This window comes from Wyeomyia smithii, chromosome 2 (genome assembly GCF_029784165.1).
Source record: "Wyeomyia smithii strain HCP4-BCI-WySm-NY-G18 chromosome 2, ASM2978416v1, whole genome shotgun sequence".
Classification (NCBI taxonomy): Eukaryota; Metazoa; Arthropoda; class Insecta; order Diptera; family Culicidae; genus Wyeomyia; species Wyeomyia smithii.
The window spans coordinates 22714174-22733261 of record NC_073695.1 but is presented as its reverse complement, the minus strand read 5'-3'; the positions used below and the strand labels follow the sequence as shown (position 1 = coordinate 22733261).

At 36.0% G+C, this 19088-nt stretch overlaps 1 protein-coding gene across 5 annotated transcripts in view; it reads left to right on the top strand.

Moving 5' to 3' along the window:
• Positions 1–19088, top strand: part of LOC129725144 (sestrin homolog) — a 71140-nt gene that overhangs the window by 28979 nt on the left and 23073 nt on the right. For 3 of the 5 annotated variants that reach the window (XM_055680624.1, XM_055680621.1, XM_055680620.1), the window contains one exon: positions 2370–2395. The exons of the other annotated variants lie outside the window; for them this stretch is intronic. In XM_055680624.1, coding sequence (XP_055536599.1) covers positions 2372–2395 — 24 coding nt within the window. In that variant the 5' untranslated portion in view covers positions 2370–2371. The remainder of the gene's footprint in view (positions 1–2369; positions 2396–19088) is intronic. 5 annotated transcript variants of the gene reach the window in all.

Sequence of the window (19088 nt, the reverse complement as noted above, 5' to 3'; positions counted from 1 at the left end):
CCACCATACAGTAGCCTTTGAACTTCGGAACAAGTTTGCTGAAAACGGCAACTTTATAGGTTGTCAAAAACACGAGATATCCGCCTATTCCAGGTGATGCTAAACTTTCCGGGAGGCGTTGCAATATTCAAACTGGGTGTTGCAATACTCAGTAAAGCGATTCCAAACTTATGACGGTTTGTGAAGGAAAAAAAAATTTATGACGGGTAGTGTAATTGCTAACAAATCACCTCATGTAGAATTTGATTATCGCTGTGAATCATTCAAAACTAAATAAAAAATTTGCCATGTTGAAAAAATATTCACTTGTCAATAAATGGCATTGACAAACACAATTAACCTCAAAGTTTATCTGAAGAATTAACCCTAATTCAGTGTATTCCCAAACCTATTCCAAGAAATACATTGGCATAAGACAGGCTGTCGTATTCTACGTTACCTCTGCGGTCGTGTCTTATGAACAACCTCTTCAACTTTTTTTTTCAAAATGTTCGACTGAAAGTCTTACTTATTCTATTGATGTTTTAGCAGTAATATTATCAAAATACTTTCCAACCACACTGTTAGTACTGCTTACACACTTTCAACACCATTAACACTCCTATGTACTCATAGACAGATAATCAGCCGGGACATACGGTGTCTGTGTACAATCGTGGGGCATACACATTCATCATGCAAACGTGAGCAGCAAATATAACCATTAAGCATCGGGTCACCCCTCGATCGATTAGTTGGTACAGGAAAAAAACATCTCAAGCTTGCTTAGTAACACGTTCGAGTGTACACCCGTTGCCACACCGTCATCCGATCCCTAGGGGGCCAGTGCTGTTCGTAGTGTTGCAGAATAACGATAATTACTGACCTACCGTACCTCGGAACAGCGTCGGCGTTCAATTTTTTTTTCGAACAGACGCTTGCTTCAAGTTTTTTTGTTGCTGCCGTTTTGAATGGCTCTACTAATTAGTGGCTTTGTGTAGTAATTACAGAACTCGTCATCAACTTCGATCCAAATCGGGCTAGTTTCTTCGCGCGCCCACTTGCTTGGCAGGTAATCTGAATCCTCTAAAACAGACTGCGTATCGATAAGAGTTGTTCTAGCAAACGTGTAGTGTATATCTTTATCATGAGCCTGTGCGTCAGCAACTAAATGTGCATATTGAACTTGAAAATAAATTAATATATATGGTAAATTTTTAATGTACCTGTTTTTAATTAAAGCTTCTGCTTGTAATAGTTTTTTAAACGTTTTATTGACTTCGTTCGCTTTGAAATCGAATCCGCAGCGAGCTAGAACAAACTGTTGACTTGTTTTTATGATTATTTAATGTTTTACCTATTATTTATTTACCCAGAACAAAATGGGTATTTAGTGTTGTAGTAAAATTTTGTTATTGTTGTGTTTCGTCGAAAGAGAAGGTTGATCTAATGAAATATTATCATGATCATGATAAGTTGAAAAAATTGAATGAAATATTGAAATTCGTCGTTACCAAAACCCGGTAATTGGAAAAGTAACCACGTCACTTAAAAAATTTTAAAACAAATCTGATCCTGGTGAAAAATGGAACAAATCATCCCTCGAACGACAATGTGAACCTCCTTCTAGGTTATACGGAAGTATAATATCAAGGAATTAAGTGAGTTGATGGCGTTCTCGATAGAAACCACAGTCACAGTAAGAACGCAGCGCCAGCTTTCCATTGTCGAGTTGCTACTGCCGGTGCGATTTAATGCATAATTATGCAAATGCATATTCATCCGGAGCGCTCCAGTGTTAGTTGGTGACAATGCGCCGTTTTGCCTAGCCACGATGTGTTTTTGCATTGTTTGCAGCTAGAACACGTCGCGATTTCAATGTTAGCTTTTATTAACAAAAAACATCTAACGATAGTTTGTTGTTAAAAACACTGTTTGGTGAAATATGTAGTTACTGTTGAACTGGAAACTTGGCTGAATCTAAATGTTGTATTAGCTAGCTTAAATGAGGTTTAGCGGAAAGGAGGTTTCCTTTTAAGTATGTCTTTAGTATCAGGGTCGACTTTTGATTAATGCTAATGATTAACTAGTTTTAAATGAAGGTTGTCTACAGCTGTCGTCGCTTCATGCCAGGCGGTGCGTGACTTTTTCTATTCAGCAAAATCCTGCCTACACATTTACTCTACTGCATACGACAGTAACGATGGGTTGGATATAACATATGTTACCCAAAAGTATGTTTCTTCTTAGGAGCGTGATGATTGCTAATCACGTAGCAGGAAGTAATTGAAGTAGCCAATAAATCACAAGAACGAAGTGTATTTGTGCTGTGTGTGTCTTTGAATTTCTTGCCAAATAAATAATAACCGTATTCTTTTTTTCAATTTCAGGTATGTCGTTTTCGTCATTAAAAAGAGTAAGTTTCGTATACTTTTAAGCCATTTATCATTTGTTAATGTTATCCCAACATACTCACAAGATAACAATTCAGTTCCATGTCACACAGTTACAAGAAAAAATGTCATTTCGCATAATTTATAACTCTAGAAGAAATAAAATATCCCAATATTTGAATATACATATAAACATCCGCGTCGTTAGAAACGAACTACCAAAAAGCTGATGTAATACCTGACTATTGTTGCGGGAGGGTAATCCTGGCTGTAGGTACTGGCGTTTTTGTGGTATTTATTGATGTTTTCAATCAGAACAAATGTGATGAGCGTGTAAATATGTATAGTAAAGTAAAATTCCGCAACGTGTTGGAAAATAAAGCAACAAAGTTGTCGCGTAACATTACATGGTAAATACTCGTTCTACTCGGATTTTTCTAATACAATGGTATAGTTTTTGTTTTTTATGTAAAAGTCTAAAGATAATTAATTTCAATGTAACAACCAGTATAATATCAAAAAAGCTTCCGTACAAAGAGCTTCCTAACTCGAACACTTACTTGATATCGTGCACGTAAACAAACTCACAGAATAGAGCCGAACAAAAAACAATTCTCACACCAAAGTTTATCTGCGGAGGATCATTTGGGCAAAAATCAACACTGTGGAATTATTTATTACAAAAAGCAGCTGTTGTTTGCGCTCTTCCATCGAGTCGAGCCGGCAGCCAGGCGGTTGCTTTGCCTATAAGGCGATTAAGCTGTTAGATACATGTAATGTATTTATGGCGTTCTACATATACGCGCACGTCGCAGATCCGACAGCGGCGACGATGGCGACGAATGCTCCGACACACGACTCCATGGCGGTCGTCCGACGCTAAAGCTAAGAGTAAAGAGCGACCTATAACCAGAAACGATACGATTATTCTTTCGCAGGCGTCTAAAACTTCAGGGTCATCCGTTGAGTGTTAGTTTACTCACGCGTTCGCATCTTCGCCGCCTGGCCTGGGCACGGAGTGGCGAGTGGCGGGTAGAAGAAAATTATTAAGCAAACATTATAAACAACAGCGAGCTCTGCAGTTTTTTTCGCTTCCCAGCGCTTGGTTCATAATTCGACAATTGATTCAAAGCTATCCGGAACAAACTGATACTATGCTCAAAGAGAACAGGAAAAACTTTGAGATAACTTGAGCTGTGTTTGTTTTTCGTATTTCGTTTGTAAAAAATTGAAATGCTTCAAGCTTCTATTAACACTCTAACTATAACCAAATGGAAGTGGAAAATTTAGACTGTCGTTTTCATAATTGATCTAAACATTCTGAGTGGATCAAATTTGTTTCTGATCTCAATGTGAAATATTGGTGGTAGAATTGTACTTGTCATGTGCCGTTTCTAATGCATAAAATGTTACTTTTTCTGAACAGGTCTTGAACACTGATATCTTTTCTTTTGGTGAAGTTTTTCCTAGACTTTTGGTATAAAAAGTGTATATATTCCAATTGCAAACCAGTGAGAAAATTAACTAAAAATCAATTGAAAGAAGCAGGGGCTATCCAGTCACAAGCTCGCTTTCTGTTCCTGATGTTTATTTTAGAGCTATCTTCTAAGTAGCTCCGCCTTCATTTCAAGTTCTCGAAGTTCGTCCCCGTTTCGTAAAACGAAGAATTAAGTTCACTTCTGGTTGGCATCCGGTGGAATCGGACCGATAGATCTCTCACAAAAGCAACAATATAACACGTATCGTGTTATGCTGCGGTTTGGAAGGAAGACAATCAAATTGTTCTCTTGTCGGATGAAAGCGAATACCAAAAGTGCAATTGTTGCGTGTTGCATATTGCCATTGTGCGACTGGGGGAAAAATTCTGTTCGTTCTAACGTTAACTGGTGGCAGACATGGGTGTAAAGTTCGGAATTCTGCAATGATTTCAAACTATAACCGTCATGCACAGGAATGATCAAAAAGCTATAATCTTTCATATTTTCCAGTTTGAGAGCTCTAGGGCAAAACCTGTGTTTACCAGTGTTATCGAAGTAGCTCCCCTAAAAGATAATTTTTACCTAAAATAGGCAGATTGTAACTCTATCTCGTGATTCCAACAACCTAGAGTTGCATTTTCAGCAAAATTGTTCAGAAGCCCTTGTGGCTGTTGGATGATACGGTTTTGAATTTAACCGCTATGCGGCGCTAGTGTGCATGTATTTTTAAGTATTTAGAATTTGATTTATTCTCTAAATCACACTACTTAGAGAGACTTTATTGAACATAATTTGAAAAGTTGGGTATAACAGCTAAGTTCCTCAACAGGATGAGCGCTTCTGGTTGTTAAAAAGTTCAGTATAAAATTTAGCCGCTAAGTGACGCTAGTGTGTTTGTAGTTTTGAGTATTTTGAACTAAGTTTATCTCGTGAATCCGATCACCTAGAAAGCTGTGGTTTTCAGAAAATTAATTCAGAAAGTCATGGGTTTTTGGAGATAAATTTTGTTGTTAATTTTTTTTTATGTTTGATTTCCAAATTTTTTTTGTTTAGACTAAAGAATGTATTTGACCAGGGTACAACATGTACCATAGGCCTATATCTGTGTGTACGGTGATTCGAAGTGACTCAGAGATTTTGTAGAAATGTGGATAGTGGCGTTACAGACAAACGGACGTGCCACTCGATGATGATCTCTTCGTTCAGAACACTAATGATTATTTTGAAAATTTGTTTAGTGGCCAGTAATGCCACTGGTGTCGCTATAAGCAAGCATTGTGTCATTAGCAAAGACACACACCGTCAGTAATGCCGCAGGTGTCGCTACACAGTAAAAAAACATTATGTCGAATCGCATATAAAGAATTGCCTCCATCGCACAGTGTTTTATTTTGCCGTTTTCGTGCGATTAATTAAATAGCGTTTCAAATGTTGATTATACCCATAATGTATGTTCGGAGAAGTTTCAAGATATTGAAAGATGTAAGAAGAATAGTGATCAATTCACCTAAAAGTGAGATAGAAAATTTATTTTTTTAACAGATTGAGATAGACGCATGGTGTTTTCGGCAAGATTTTAGGTAATCTCAAAACAATAAACTTTGCCGAAGACATCATGTTTCTATCTCTTATATATTACGAGCAACATAAAGTTTTCTATGAAGAGGTCCTGAAAATCACAATTTTCTTTATAACTTTTTTCTCAGATTTTTCCGAATTTTCAAACCTTCTACAAAGTTATCAGTCATCCCAATATGCATGTTTATGCTGAACATTTTTATTTTTTATCTCCCAAAATAAAAGAGTTATTTGACATATTTCGATATTTTTGGGGATACTTTCACCTCAACCATCTCAAAATTACGCAATTTTACGCACGTGGCAGTTTCATACGATGAAATAACTATCCTTAGACTTTCAATTAAAGGTACACACTTTGGTATGTAAGAGTATGTAAGCAGCCTTTTCGCCTGTTTTTCAAAGCTATTTGGTGCCGATTTTTGTATACAAAAATTTAAAAATAAAGCAGTTTTGAGTTTCGAAAGTGGCCCTGACCGATCTTGAGCTAAACATGCATACATGTTTGATGAGGTTACAAGAAATGGAGAAAATGTTAGAAATAGATTAACTAAAAATTAAGTTTTTTCTTATATTCAGTTATATATTCAGTATTGTACACGTGGATGCAAATAGTAGCTTTTTTCAAATTCAATTTATTCTTCTTCCCCGATTTCGAAAGGAACGAGCGGAGATTTCGCGTCTTCCGAAAATGTTTCAATGTAGATGATGGATTTTGGAAAAAAACGTGATGCTCCGAAGCAGCTCTAATTGGAACCAGTGAGGACATGAAAATGCTCGCCTCGGTTTTTGTTCCATCATCATTCTCGAAGATTTGGTTATACTCCGGATTCCCGGATGAACGGCAGATCCCATGTTCCACCGTCATCTCCATATACAGAAACTCTGCATCCGTGAGATTGATTAATTTCCCTTCGTTCACCTCGATGATACGCTCGGCTGTTAAGTCAAGTAAATGTTGCAGTTTGATTCCAATCTCTGTTTCCAATATAACGACAAATTCATCCGCTGGATAGCAACTCTTTCTAGCAATTAGCAATCTATAGTAAGAGGGATAAATACTTGCATTTCGTTTTTTTTTGCGCCTGACTGGGTATTGTTGTACTGCGAGACTGACAAATCGCTTTCCACCATGAGTGCCAGAGCTTCCGTATAGCTATAGATTGGGTGACTTTCTGCTCTACTCCAGAAATCCCTAATTCTGGTTAATCAAGAAGGAGTTGTTTGGGTAGCTTCATTAATCAGCTCAGCCGCATCCGTTTGCTTCTCTTCCCGAAGTTTCATTCCCGTCGCAAATGCCAGCTCATTTGACGGGTAGCGATTTGGAATATCAATATATGCTTACAATACTGAATATAAGAAAAAACTCAATTTTTAGGTAATCTATTTCTAACATTTTCTCCATTTTTTGTAACCTTATCAAAGCATGCATGCATGTTTAGCTCAGGATCGTTTGGGGCCACTTTCGGAACTCAAAACTGCTTTATTTTTAAATTTTTGTATACAAAAATCGACACCAAATAGCTTTGAAAAACAGGCGAAAAGGCTGCTTACATACTCTTACATACCAAAGTGTGTACCTTTAATTGAAAGTCTAAGGATAGTTATTTCATCGTATGAAACTGCCACGTGCGTAAAATAGCGTAATTTTGAGATGGTTGAGGTGAAAGTATCCCCAAAAATATCGAAATATGTCAAATAACTTTTTTATTTTGGGAGATAAAAAATAACAATGTTCAGCATAAACATGCATATTGGGATGACTGATAACTTTGTAGAAGGTTTGAAAATTCGGAAAAATCTGACAAAAAGGTAAAACGAAAATTGTGACTTTCAGGACCTCTTCATAGAAAACTTTATGTTGCTCGTAACATATAAGAGATAGATGCATGGTGTCTTCGACAAAGTTTATTGTTTTGAGATCACCTAAAATTTTGCTGAAGACACCATGCGTCTATCTCAATCTGTTAAAAAATTAATTTTCTATCTCACTTTTAGGTGAATTGATCACTCATCTTCCTACATTTAAAGATGTATTTCTGAATATCTTGAAACTTCTCCGAACATACATTATGGGTATAATCAACATTTGAAACGCTATTTAATTAATCGCACGGAAACGGCAAAATAAAACACTGTGCATCGCTTATGTTAGAAAATTCCATAATATTCCACGTTTAAATGATATTGCACACCCTTAACCTTTATTGCCGGGTCTCGATAATTTATTGCCAAGAATGGCACCACTGAGTGCTCGGTTAAAAAAATAATGACAGCTGTCAAATTATTTCGTAAATCTCGGTTCATCAAACTGATATGTCTGCACAAAAAAATCCGAAAACCGAGATTTCAGTTAGATTGAACTGAGATTTACGAAAAAATTGACAGCTGTGCACATTATTTTTCAAACGAAATCGTGATTCACGTCAGAAGAAACTGAAACTTAAATGATGTTGCACATAATTTTCAAACAAAATCATTGTTCACATCAAAAGCAACTGAAATTTGAATGAGAAAATATTTTACGTGACGGGTACAATTCAGAATTTTTTACTGTGTACAAGCTATTAGTCATTCTATCATTCTTTCTACATTCTTTGATACTTACTTAATTTTACGTCGGCCCTCTTGAGTTTATCTGAGTTATTTACAAACGACTGTAGCTATCATAAGCTTGGTATATTCTAGAGCGCATGAATAAGTCAAATTGTTCTACGGAAAATGTAAATTTCCGCTGGTGTTACTTTAAAACTACAAAGTGATTCTTGTGAATAAATTTAATATGGGTGCTAACAATGAAGGTACGTTAAGTGAATTTATGCCAGTAATGTGTTGTATAAGTTGAAAAAACTGCATCAGAACAAGGCCTTGCCAAACACGTGCGTTTCTTTTGATTCCCCAAACTTTCACAAAAAAAGGAAATTTGTTTGGGTTCGCAGTAAGTCCCTGCAAAAATTAACCCACTATTCAGAAGCGAATGATTAAAAAGACGTTTTAAAAGCAGTAGAATCTTTTATTAGCAAAAAAGTGTACAGCAGCAGCTCTTGCTGTATTTGTTGAAGTTTTTTTTTTAATTTCGGGGTAATAGCAGAGGAAAGTTCTTATATCACTATTAGGTGATCTAAATTGATGAAATCTTGTTTATAATAAGTATTTAAATATGTCTAAATATAAAGCTTTATTGATATAAAACCACTTTAAGAAACATTTGCTATTTAAAAGCTTATTAGAATAATTTTAGTCAGGTTTTAGTTCTACATACTCTTTTGTGCTGTAATACCCACGAAATTGTATAATTTCTTAGTTGACATTATCATCATTGTTATTATAGTACTGGTTTAACACCACAACTTTCAAGGATGTAGAAATCGCAGGGGAAGTTAAGGTCGAAATGCGAAGAATTGCGTGCACACTGGCCTACTGAACAAGTTTGCTGAGGACCGCTACTTCCTAGGAAATTAGAATCGTGAGATAAGTTAAAGTCGCAATACAAAAAATTGACTGCACGCTAGCGCCACATCACGGTGGATTTCCATATTAAACTGCATACTAAACTACTTTGCAGAAGACCGAAGTTTTAATTTAGGAAGTTGAAGTCAAAATACGAAAAAAATGCATGTACAGTAGCACCATATAACGATGGAGTAACGTTTGTTCCACTAATCCAGAAGCCATTGGCCTTCTGCACAAATTTGATAGAGACCGCATCTTTCTAGGAAGTTGGAATCGTGAGATAAGTTAGGCTCAAAATACGACGATTTTGGGCTCACTAGGTCCACGTAACGATGGAATTTCGCACTGAATTATTCACCATCTAGAAGCCCTTGATTTTCCTAACAAGTTTACTGAAAACCGAAACTTTTTAGGTTTAGGTTTAGGTTTTAAAATAAAACTCTTCGGTTATGATGAAGTCAGGGCTTTTTTTATAGACTTTGTTTTTTGGTAGTGATTCAGCAGAGCACTCCATTTATGGTGTCAGAAGTGGGATCGTAACCCACTGTCTGAAGAAGAAGTAAAATCGCAAATATTTACTCAATATTGTCGAAACAAAGGTCTTTAGGTTTGAAAACCTAAAGTTTCTTGTACGCACAAACTTGGAAAAAAATTTATGATTATAGCTTTTTAACAATTCTTACGAGGTTTGGTGCTTCTAGCAAAGAATACTTTCAGAGACCTAAAAAAGTTTTCCCATAAGCCAACGTAGAGGTGACGAACCCAGCAAGCACTTACTGTGGGGCACCAATATAATCGAGAATAACAAAAAAACTGTTTTGAGGTTTTCAAATACACAGAAAAAATTGATTTTTTTTGTGTTGATTTTTTCACAGCACTCTGCTGCATTTTTACATTTTTTTGCTTTTTTTTGGTTTTTAGTTAAAACTAAATTGACGCCACAAAAAAAATGCATTTTGAATCGAAATGTGGAAGTGTATGACGTGACTTTAATGAATCAAAATTTGCGTAATCTCACGTCAGTAATGCAGTCGTATCTTAGATACATCTCCTACGTTTTCAAAACGCACCTAGATCTCAATTTTTCAAACTCTGAAAGTTGAATTTATCAGGTAACGAATGCAATTATTATTGTTGGGAATGTTTCAGGGGCTTATAGAGGACCATACTAGATGGAAAAATCCTATCTTTTATTTGCCCTAACTTTGTCAGAAAATGTCAAAAAACGATTGAAAAAGTACTATGGTTAACCATTTTTGTTACCAAAATGTTATTTTTTTTTGGACATGTAAAAGGTGCAAGGACACCTGGGGTAATAAACACCGTTGAGACAAGATGCACCTTCTCCGATTTACAATGGAAATTCATAAAAATTTTATTATTTGAATCTATGTTTTCTGTAGTCACCCTGTCAATTTGGCAGCACTGCAAAACGGTCTAATTTTTTCATCAACTGAATTAAGTGTTTTTTAACTGATTAATTGTTTTTTTACCACTAGGAAAAAGGTGTTAATGCATTGAACAAACGTCGATGAACATATTTGTGGTGAAATGTCAGTATATTTTAACGTTATTTAACCAGAAAATTCTAATGTTACGTCGGGGCTCAACGCTTCCCGTAGCACACTGTTTTTAAAGCTGGAAAAACGTCATCAAAATTATTTTGACCCAAAATGTTGATTTTAGAGCCGTAGTGCCTTCAGTAAAGTGGATCCGTTAATTATTCTTTATTCTATAGAAGTAGCAACTATGTGATTAATCCACCTAAAATTTAGAAAGAAATATTACTTTTTCCACTTTTTTCATATGAAAACTCACTTTGTTCGGCAAAGCTGTAGCACATTCTATAAGAAACAACGTTGTCAAAGGCACTATACTTCTATCTACCTATTGAAATGGAATTTTGTGGACTTTACTATAGATTGCCACTAAAAATAATCCAATATTGAATAGTGTTTTTCTATAATTCTTCAATGTACTATAATGTTGTTCGCGATAACGGAACAAATGATTTCACCAAAGAAAGTTTTCTTATCTCTCATATTTCTTTGAATATTGACGGTTTTAATTAAAATATTGAGTTAAATACTAACAGATATCTACAAAATCTGCGAATATCTGCAGACAAAACCATTTCTAAATTAAAGCATAAGAAAAACATCATTCAAATAGAAATAGACATTTGCGTCTCGCTGTCCTTTACATTTTCTCTGTGTTGATATCTGTAAGCAAAACAGTGCATTATCTTAATAAAAGTCTTTAAAAGGGTCAGAATTCGTGAAACGGATCACTAAAAATCGCGATGTCTAATTTTTTCAAATAAGTATTAAAAACTTCAAAAGTTTCACTCGGGAAGTTGATTTTCCAATTTTTATTGAATATGAGTAAGTTTACAAGTTGTTATTGTCATTTGAAATTTAGGTCAAAATTGTTTTTAAACAGACATAGCTTTAAAAATATTGCATCGAATTTGATGAAATTTTCACAGCAGATGCATCCTGAGTTGTAGTTAACGAAAATATTTTTTTGGAGAAAAAAATATTTTTTCAATAGTAACTAATTAAAACAATATGTTGAAAATCTATGTTCCGGGGCACTGAAAAATCTGAAAAAAATCACAAGTATTTTTGACGAAATTTCGAAACTGCCCTGAAAATTTCGCGGTGGTGATATTTCTTGATCAAAAGATATGGGCCTTCAAAGTTGGTGCCAAGCGCATTTTCAAGCGAGAAGCGAGTGAGCAGTACTACTATTGACAATCCCAGTTTCAGTTATATGCAAAAATTCTGTAAGGTTTGTAAAATTAGTTTAATAGAAATGATTTTTAGTCGCAAAACAGTCAAAATATGCTTAGTCTGTTACCCAACTTAATGATGGAGACAGTATATTTTATGTCCCTTACAACTCGCAAGCCCAACTACACATTTTACTAAAAAAATAATGCAAAATTTAGTTAGGGGACAACCGTACAGAACGCATCAGCGGGTTAAGATCGCCCGTGATATTACTTTCAGCCATTATGGTGCACTTTTTGGTATGAGAACTGAAGAAAACTTGGTTTAGGAGCATTTCTCGCTTGAAAAATGCGTTGCGGCACCAACTTTGAAGGCCCATATCTTTTGGTAAAAAAATATCACCACCGCGAAATTTTCAGGGCAGTTTCGAAATTTTGTCAAAAATACTTGTGATTTTTTGCAGATTTTTCAGTGCCCCAGAGCATAGATTTTCAACATATTGTTTTAAATAGTTACTATTGAAAAAATATTTTTTTCTCCAAAAAAAATATTTTCGCAAACTACAACTCAGTATGCATCTGCTGTGAAAATTTCATCAAATTCGATGCAATATTTTTAAAGCTATGTCTATTTAAAAACAATTTCGACCTAAATTTCAAATGACAATAACAACTTGTAAATTTACTCAAATTCAATAAAAATTGGAAAATCAACTTCTCGAGTGAAACTCTTGAAGTTTTTAATACTTATTTGAAAAAAAAGGACTTCGCGATTTTTAGTGATCCGTTTCACGAATTCTGACCCAAAAGCTAAATAAATATAAGAGATAAAAATTAACTTTCTATGGTGAACTTGTGCGTTTTATTTCAGTAAACAACATTGTAGAATATTGAAAAATTTTAGAAAATCACAATACAAGGTTGTATTGAAAAAAATATTTAAAGGAGCATTCTAAACAAAACTCCACAATTATATATTTAAATTGGGAGATAGAAGAATTGTTACTTCGAAAAAGATGTTTTTTATAAAATATGCTGCATCTTCGCCCAGCAAAGCTAATTTGTATTCGCAAAATTAAAAAAAAAACATCCGTTTCACACTTTTGGGTAACTCAATAACAAAATGCCAACTTCTATGAAATTAAAAATAATTCATAAAATCACTTTGTTGAAGGGACTGCGGCTCCAAAATCAAGTTTTTGTTTTTTATATAAAAAGCAATTTATGTAGATAAGTGCATTACTTTAGTGAAAATCGTCAATAACCAAAAAAATATGTATGATGAAAATAAACTTCCTTTGTTTGTTTTGTTATAGCAAACAATATTATAGAACATTGAAAAATTGCAGAGAATCAACATAAAAAGTTAAATTGAAAACAATTAATTTTTAGGGATAGTCTATAGAAAACTCCACCAAAATCCATTGAAATAGCTAGATAGTAGTGTGGCGTCTTCAACAAAGTTGTTTCTTTTAAAATGTGCTTTGCCGAACAAAGGGGATTTATATTACAAAATGAGAAAAGTAAAACTCACTTCAACTCCTATAACATGGAGGATAATTAATGGAACAACTTTACTAAAGACACTGCGGCTCTAGAGTCATTTTTTGGCTGATCGAAATGATCACGTTTTTTTGAACTTTGGAATCAGTGTGCGTAGCTCACAACCCCAATATGTATAGTAGTGCATTCTGCGCGTTTGATGGGGTGCATTTTACCTCATTGGCATGGAACTTTTTGATGTAAAATGCACCCCATTAATTGGCATTGTACTTTTTATGTCCCAAAATATCAAAAAATTTGTTGCAGTGACGAAAGTACCCAACACGGAAAAAATGGTACTTTTGTCCCTTTGTTGCGGTGCATTTTACACCGAGAAGGGTGCATTTTGCCTCGATTGGTAACTTTTTCAAATTATTACCCTCACTTAAAAAAATGTGTGGCATTTTTCAAAAGTTTTAGCATATGATGCGAGTTTGAATGAATATAACATTGGTTTTATCTCTCAGTTTTAACAAGAATAAACTAGGGCTTCGATAACTGGTGCATTTTAATCCAGGAGTCCCTATATAGCTGAAACTACAGGCAACAAAATTGCTTTAGCTGATATACATTTAGAGTTATAGCCGCTTTACCGAAAAATATTCAAGAAACCTAAAAGCAGAATTACTCTGAGTAGCATAACGGTAGATCATATACGTAGAAGAGTTTTTTCCCATCAAATGTGGTCCTCTAAAAACTTCTGAAATATTCCCAACAAAGAACCTACCACCCACGTAACTGGTCTGAATATGCCCATTTTTGTCCATTTCGTTATGTTATGTATCAAATGTATCAAACGAACACGACTCGATGGAGTGAAAAAATCGCCGACACACACCAATGTTTGACCTTCCGCTGCTACGATGGGGCTTAACGCAATTGAAATGCTTTTGTACACACAGTGCAAGTATTTGTACTCGAGTTGTTTTTCGAGGTGCGGTCGCTGAGTGGCGCAGAGGATTTCAAGTGTAAACAAACACTGCTGGCCTGACCAAGGTGTGGTCCGATTCCGTACCTTCGGTCCATCCAGTTGGTAACACAACTTTCGTTTGAACTAGTGTAGGAAATTTAGCTTCCTTTTGTACACTACTTTGTTAGTATCAATTAAGATACGGGTTGTTTAATTCGGAATCAAATTCTGCTCAATGAGGTCAATACACTTTGATGTGGTGAAATTCTTAAGCTCATTCGTGTTCTATTCTGTACGAGCTGAAATTCATTTACATATACGCCCGTTATTTTCTCTTGATCTCGATTTAATCCTATTAAAAAATATAACATTCGGAACGGCCTCGGAAGTTGTTTTGTTTGTTTGTTTGCTCCTTAATCTTTTGCGTCTCTTTTGGTGTAAGAATGTTTCTTTAACGTGAATTAAAATTTGCTGGGAATCTATACTGATGCGCACTCTCAAGGAGTAATAATTGTGGTAATCACAGATCCGATGAAGGAGACGCTTGGTAAGTTGTTATAATGTTATAATTTTCAATGCTGCCACCAAGTGTTCCCGCAAAAAATGCCATTAAGCTGTCGTGAACGAACTTAACATGCGTAGCAAATTTTTCTCTCTCTTACGTCCGTGCCATGTTTTGAATCATCAGTTGATGAAATATTTAGAGAACATTTATAAATGACGTAGCATTCGAGGGGGAGGAGAGGGTTTGCAGTTTTGTGACGAAAGGTGACGAGGGGGAGGGTGGGAGGTCAAGCCAAGCTACGCAGCAAATATGAAACTAAGAAAAAAATTGGATTTTTTCTAATTGCTCTTTTTTATCACTGTTTTGTATGTTTTGGGTTGCTTTATTACTTCCTTGTCTTTTGTTGTTCATTTATGACACAAAGCATGTTTTTGATAATAAAATTTGCAAAAAAAAAATTATCTTGTGGTGGGGGGGTTATTGTAAAGCTACGTAATTATCTAGGGGGGGTCCTGATTTTGTGACGAAATGCTACGATGGGGGAGGGGGGTGTCAAAAAAAGCCTTAAAAAGGCTACGTCATTTATGGATGTTTCCTTACCACGCCAGCCGGTAGTCCCTAGTGACCTCGTTTCGATTTTTATGCTGCTGAAAACTATGAGTTCCAACTGTTGCTGTTTTGAGCCGGGGGCCAAAACTGTATCAACATGTGCCGACCAGCTGTCAATTAGATTTCCGGCATTTTGCACGCTCGAAACTATCCTAACTTTATCAATTCGTTCTAAATTCTTCGACTATATTTGAGGAATTTCACACCAATTCTCTCATCCGTTTGCGGTAGTCTCTCGGTGTATTGGAACAGTTTTTGAAAAAATGAGAACTAAGAGTTCATGTGAAATCCCTCATTTATAACACAATAAGCCGCTCGGAACTTTATTACTCATAAAACGGCTAATAAAAAAGTCGAGAAATGATCACTCTGTCCTGATCAGCTTTCGATAATAGTGCGTGAAGGGGAAAATTCTACGCTTCGCAGCGCATAGTTTACGCTTATAAATAACGCACCGTAGTGAATTTGCCAAAACAATGCGATAAATTATAATTTCAGCTCGCTTCTACCCTGGTCTCCGGTCCCGTTGCTTTAGCAACTCTCTTTAACTGCGTGGCGGGAAAGTGAGGACGATTTTATTCCACAGCGAAAATTTCTTCGAAACACGCGCTCCGCTATGGTCCGACGAGTTCTGTGTGGTACCGCAGTTCAGATCGACCCACGAGGAGGTAGTTTTTTTTTTCTAATTTTAAAATTGGTGAAAAACGAAATTGACCGATGCCAATGTCAAATTTCATTCACTCTCCAAAGCAGAGGTGATTGGCCTTTACCTTTAGATACAAAATCAGCTCCGTACTGCGTACGTAGTGTTAATATTAGCATTATATTTTGTTCGAACCTTGGATTGGTGAATGTTTGCGAAGACACATTGTGATAAAGTTTAATTAGGTCACGCACATTTGCTACAACCATATGTTTCTAAATATTTACGTCTATCAAAATTGGCAACTAGTAGCAGCTAGTAAACTATTGTTTTGTATTCGCGAGAACATTAAACGACGCTGTATGCAGATGTAAGACACCAGTCTGCTTACTTGAAATATGTTTCTTCGCTACTGTTTACGTTTTTGACACGTTTTTCATTGTCCCATTCAATTTTTCACTATTTACTAAGATATGCAGATGGAATGAGGAAGAATCTGCAAATTGGAGGTCTGATATTTTCTCCGCTTCTGTCGACAATTCGCGGTAGCTATTTTTAGCGCGATTGTTTTACTGTTCCACCTAGGAACGGGACGCCGAAAGGGGAAACAATGACAGTTACAGATTGGAAGACAACCTGAAAGATACAGGCTGCAGTTAGAGTAAGGGGGTAACCATCGACTAACAAGTTCCACCATAAATGAAGCACGGTAGCTTGATAATTCACTACCGAGTGGGCAATTATCAGTTCCGGGTTTTGCTTTATTTTTAGCCTTTGGAGACGCCTTCCTACAGGTTTGGATTTACGACTGTATGAAGTGCTCTTAATTAAATTTGGCATCGTATTTTATTGTTGGCTTCAGCTTATTTTGCTTTGTTAACCTTTTAGCTTGGGATTCGTTTATAATTTAACAAAATTTATCGCTGGTTCTGGTGGAAAATCTTCATCGTGCTCTCGTTATTGGAAACGATATATTGGCTTGAAAACTAAATAAAAAGAACCCACAAAAAATGTTCCATCTTTAAACATTTATCACTGAATCTAAGCAATGGTTAGAGATATTTTACTATTTTTACGCTTCGATTTACAATTGGTTTAAAATGCATAAAATATTTTGTGTTGAACAAAAAAAAATGAGAGGGGTTTGGATAAAAATGGTATTTATGATCAGAAATATTTTTAGAGGCAGAACGATTTGTGTGGTTGGTATGATTTTCAAACAGTATATATATTTTTGAAACAAGAAAACTATTATCTACAAATTCTCCGAAGACACTATACCATTCAAACAAACCATGTTGTCTCTAAAAATATTTTTCACCATTTATATACTCTCGGCTCAAATTTTGTCAGCTTCTAATGTATTTTAAATCAGCGAAAACGTTCAAACAGATTGTCCTTTAGCAACAGAGCATAAAGCTCAACTCACACTGCGAGCAGAGGGTAATTTTGTGATTCAAACATTATAATTTTGGCAGTCCTTGTCACCATTCGTGTTAACTATCTAATTATCACCTACTTTGGTGCGAATCGAGTGTGCATACGACGATGATTAACCTAGCTAAGACACTAAGCCACAGCTGCGGTAGACCATCAGATCGGAATGCTACTCCAAAGATCATTAGCGTGATTAGCCCGGTTCAGTGTTCGTGCCTACAACCCCGCTGCGTTTAACAATATCTAATTAATCGTTCATTATAATGCAGTTAGATTTAATTATCCTACTGTAAATGCTACCAGAATGAAGTGTTAATGACGATACTGATAACTATCGAATAAATAATCTAAACATACGAAAAGCTATCGACGTGCAAAATCGATAGACTAGAGACCAATTGTCTGATGTTGCTAGTGCCTGGTGATCGTCATTCGCGGCACTCATCCACGCTGGTTTGGATTGAGTTTGAGTGTATGTGCGTATGTGTGTGTATATGTTGGCAACCGTTGTTAGGCAATGTAGCAGCGTAATCACGGAGCAGCAACGTGCGATAACGATTATCTATCCGTTCGTCGTGCAGCACTTTAAATAAACTGTTGTTTATTGGAGCTTCTAATTCCTTTACCACCCCTAGCCTTCCCCCGTCCATAACAACAGGTGCAATCACAATGAAAAGCCGGCGAGAAACTATGCGGGAAGTAAACCGCAGACACTTTTACTTGTAAACCTACAATCATGTGGGAACTATGCAGCACCGGTGCTACTGTTCGGCGTAAATCCGAATGGTTTTAGAGGAATTTGTTCCCTCGAAACGGGCTGTTGTTCCCGCCTGGAAACATATGATTCCCCGACCTGTTATATTGCTGCTGACATCATGACATCATGTCCCTGGAGCTCAACCGAGCTCTAGATGATGATGATGATGATTATGGATGAATTTCGTTATTTTTTTGTGCCTGCTCTCGAGTCTTGATAGAGAGTGATCGTGGGAGTTGCTAATGTGATTAAATTGAAATTGCGAGCACGTTTAACATTTCAATTGGGCACCATTGTTTTCCTAGATCATCGTCAGGCGGCCGAAACGAACCGCACTGGGGTTTATTTCCGCACACCAATCAGCTGAAATGGTTTCTGGAAGCATTCATTTTATCGAGTAAACATTCGTTCCAATCAGCACATATTATAATAAGTTGGCATCCGAGTTTCGGTAAATAAAATCGAAGCATCAATCAAACGTTTACCGGTGGGAATGCGATAAATCATATTATGCATGGCACGTCCATCATATTGCTACACAGCTCAAGCTTGCTGGGTTTATTTCTATTTGTACTGTACTGGAGACTTGCCTGAGCGTGCGGCTGGTAGTAGAAGCTTGCTATTCACGCTGTCCAACTGTTTGTTTAGCGTTGTACTAATTCAATATCCAGTAGTGATAAGAATCGCTTCGGTCGATTTATTTTTGCTATTTTGTCACTTCATCAATTTTTATTACCCCCTCGTGGTACGATGTAGGTCAGAGCAGTTGTCTTTGCTTCGAATCTCGTTTAGGAGAAACCATTAATGATAGTGAGACTGTTGTTGCATAATCTCAGGATAAAGATAAATTTTGATGAATCTAACTCTAATTTGTCTAGACTCGACTGATACACTTACTATTATTTACTCTCTTACTACTTTAGCTTCACACAATTAATAGTAATGTATTCTTAATTAAAATTAAACAGCACTCGACACTCGACATAAAATTTTGAGCAGGAACTTCAGCTAATTGGACGCAATTTCGGCACCTTTTGATGCAAGACTTAAAAAACCGTTCCTTACCTTCG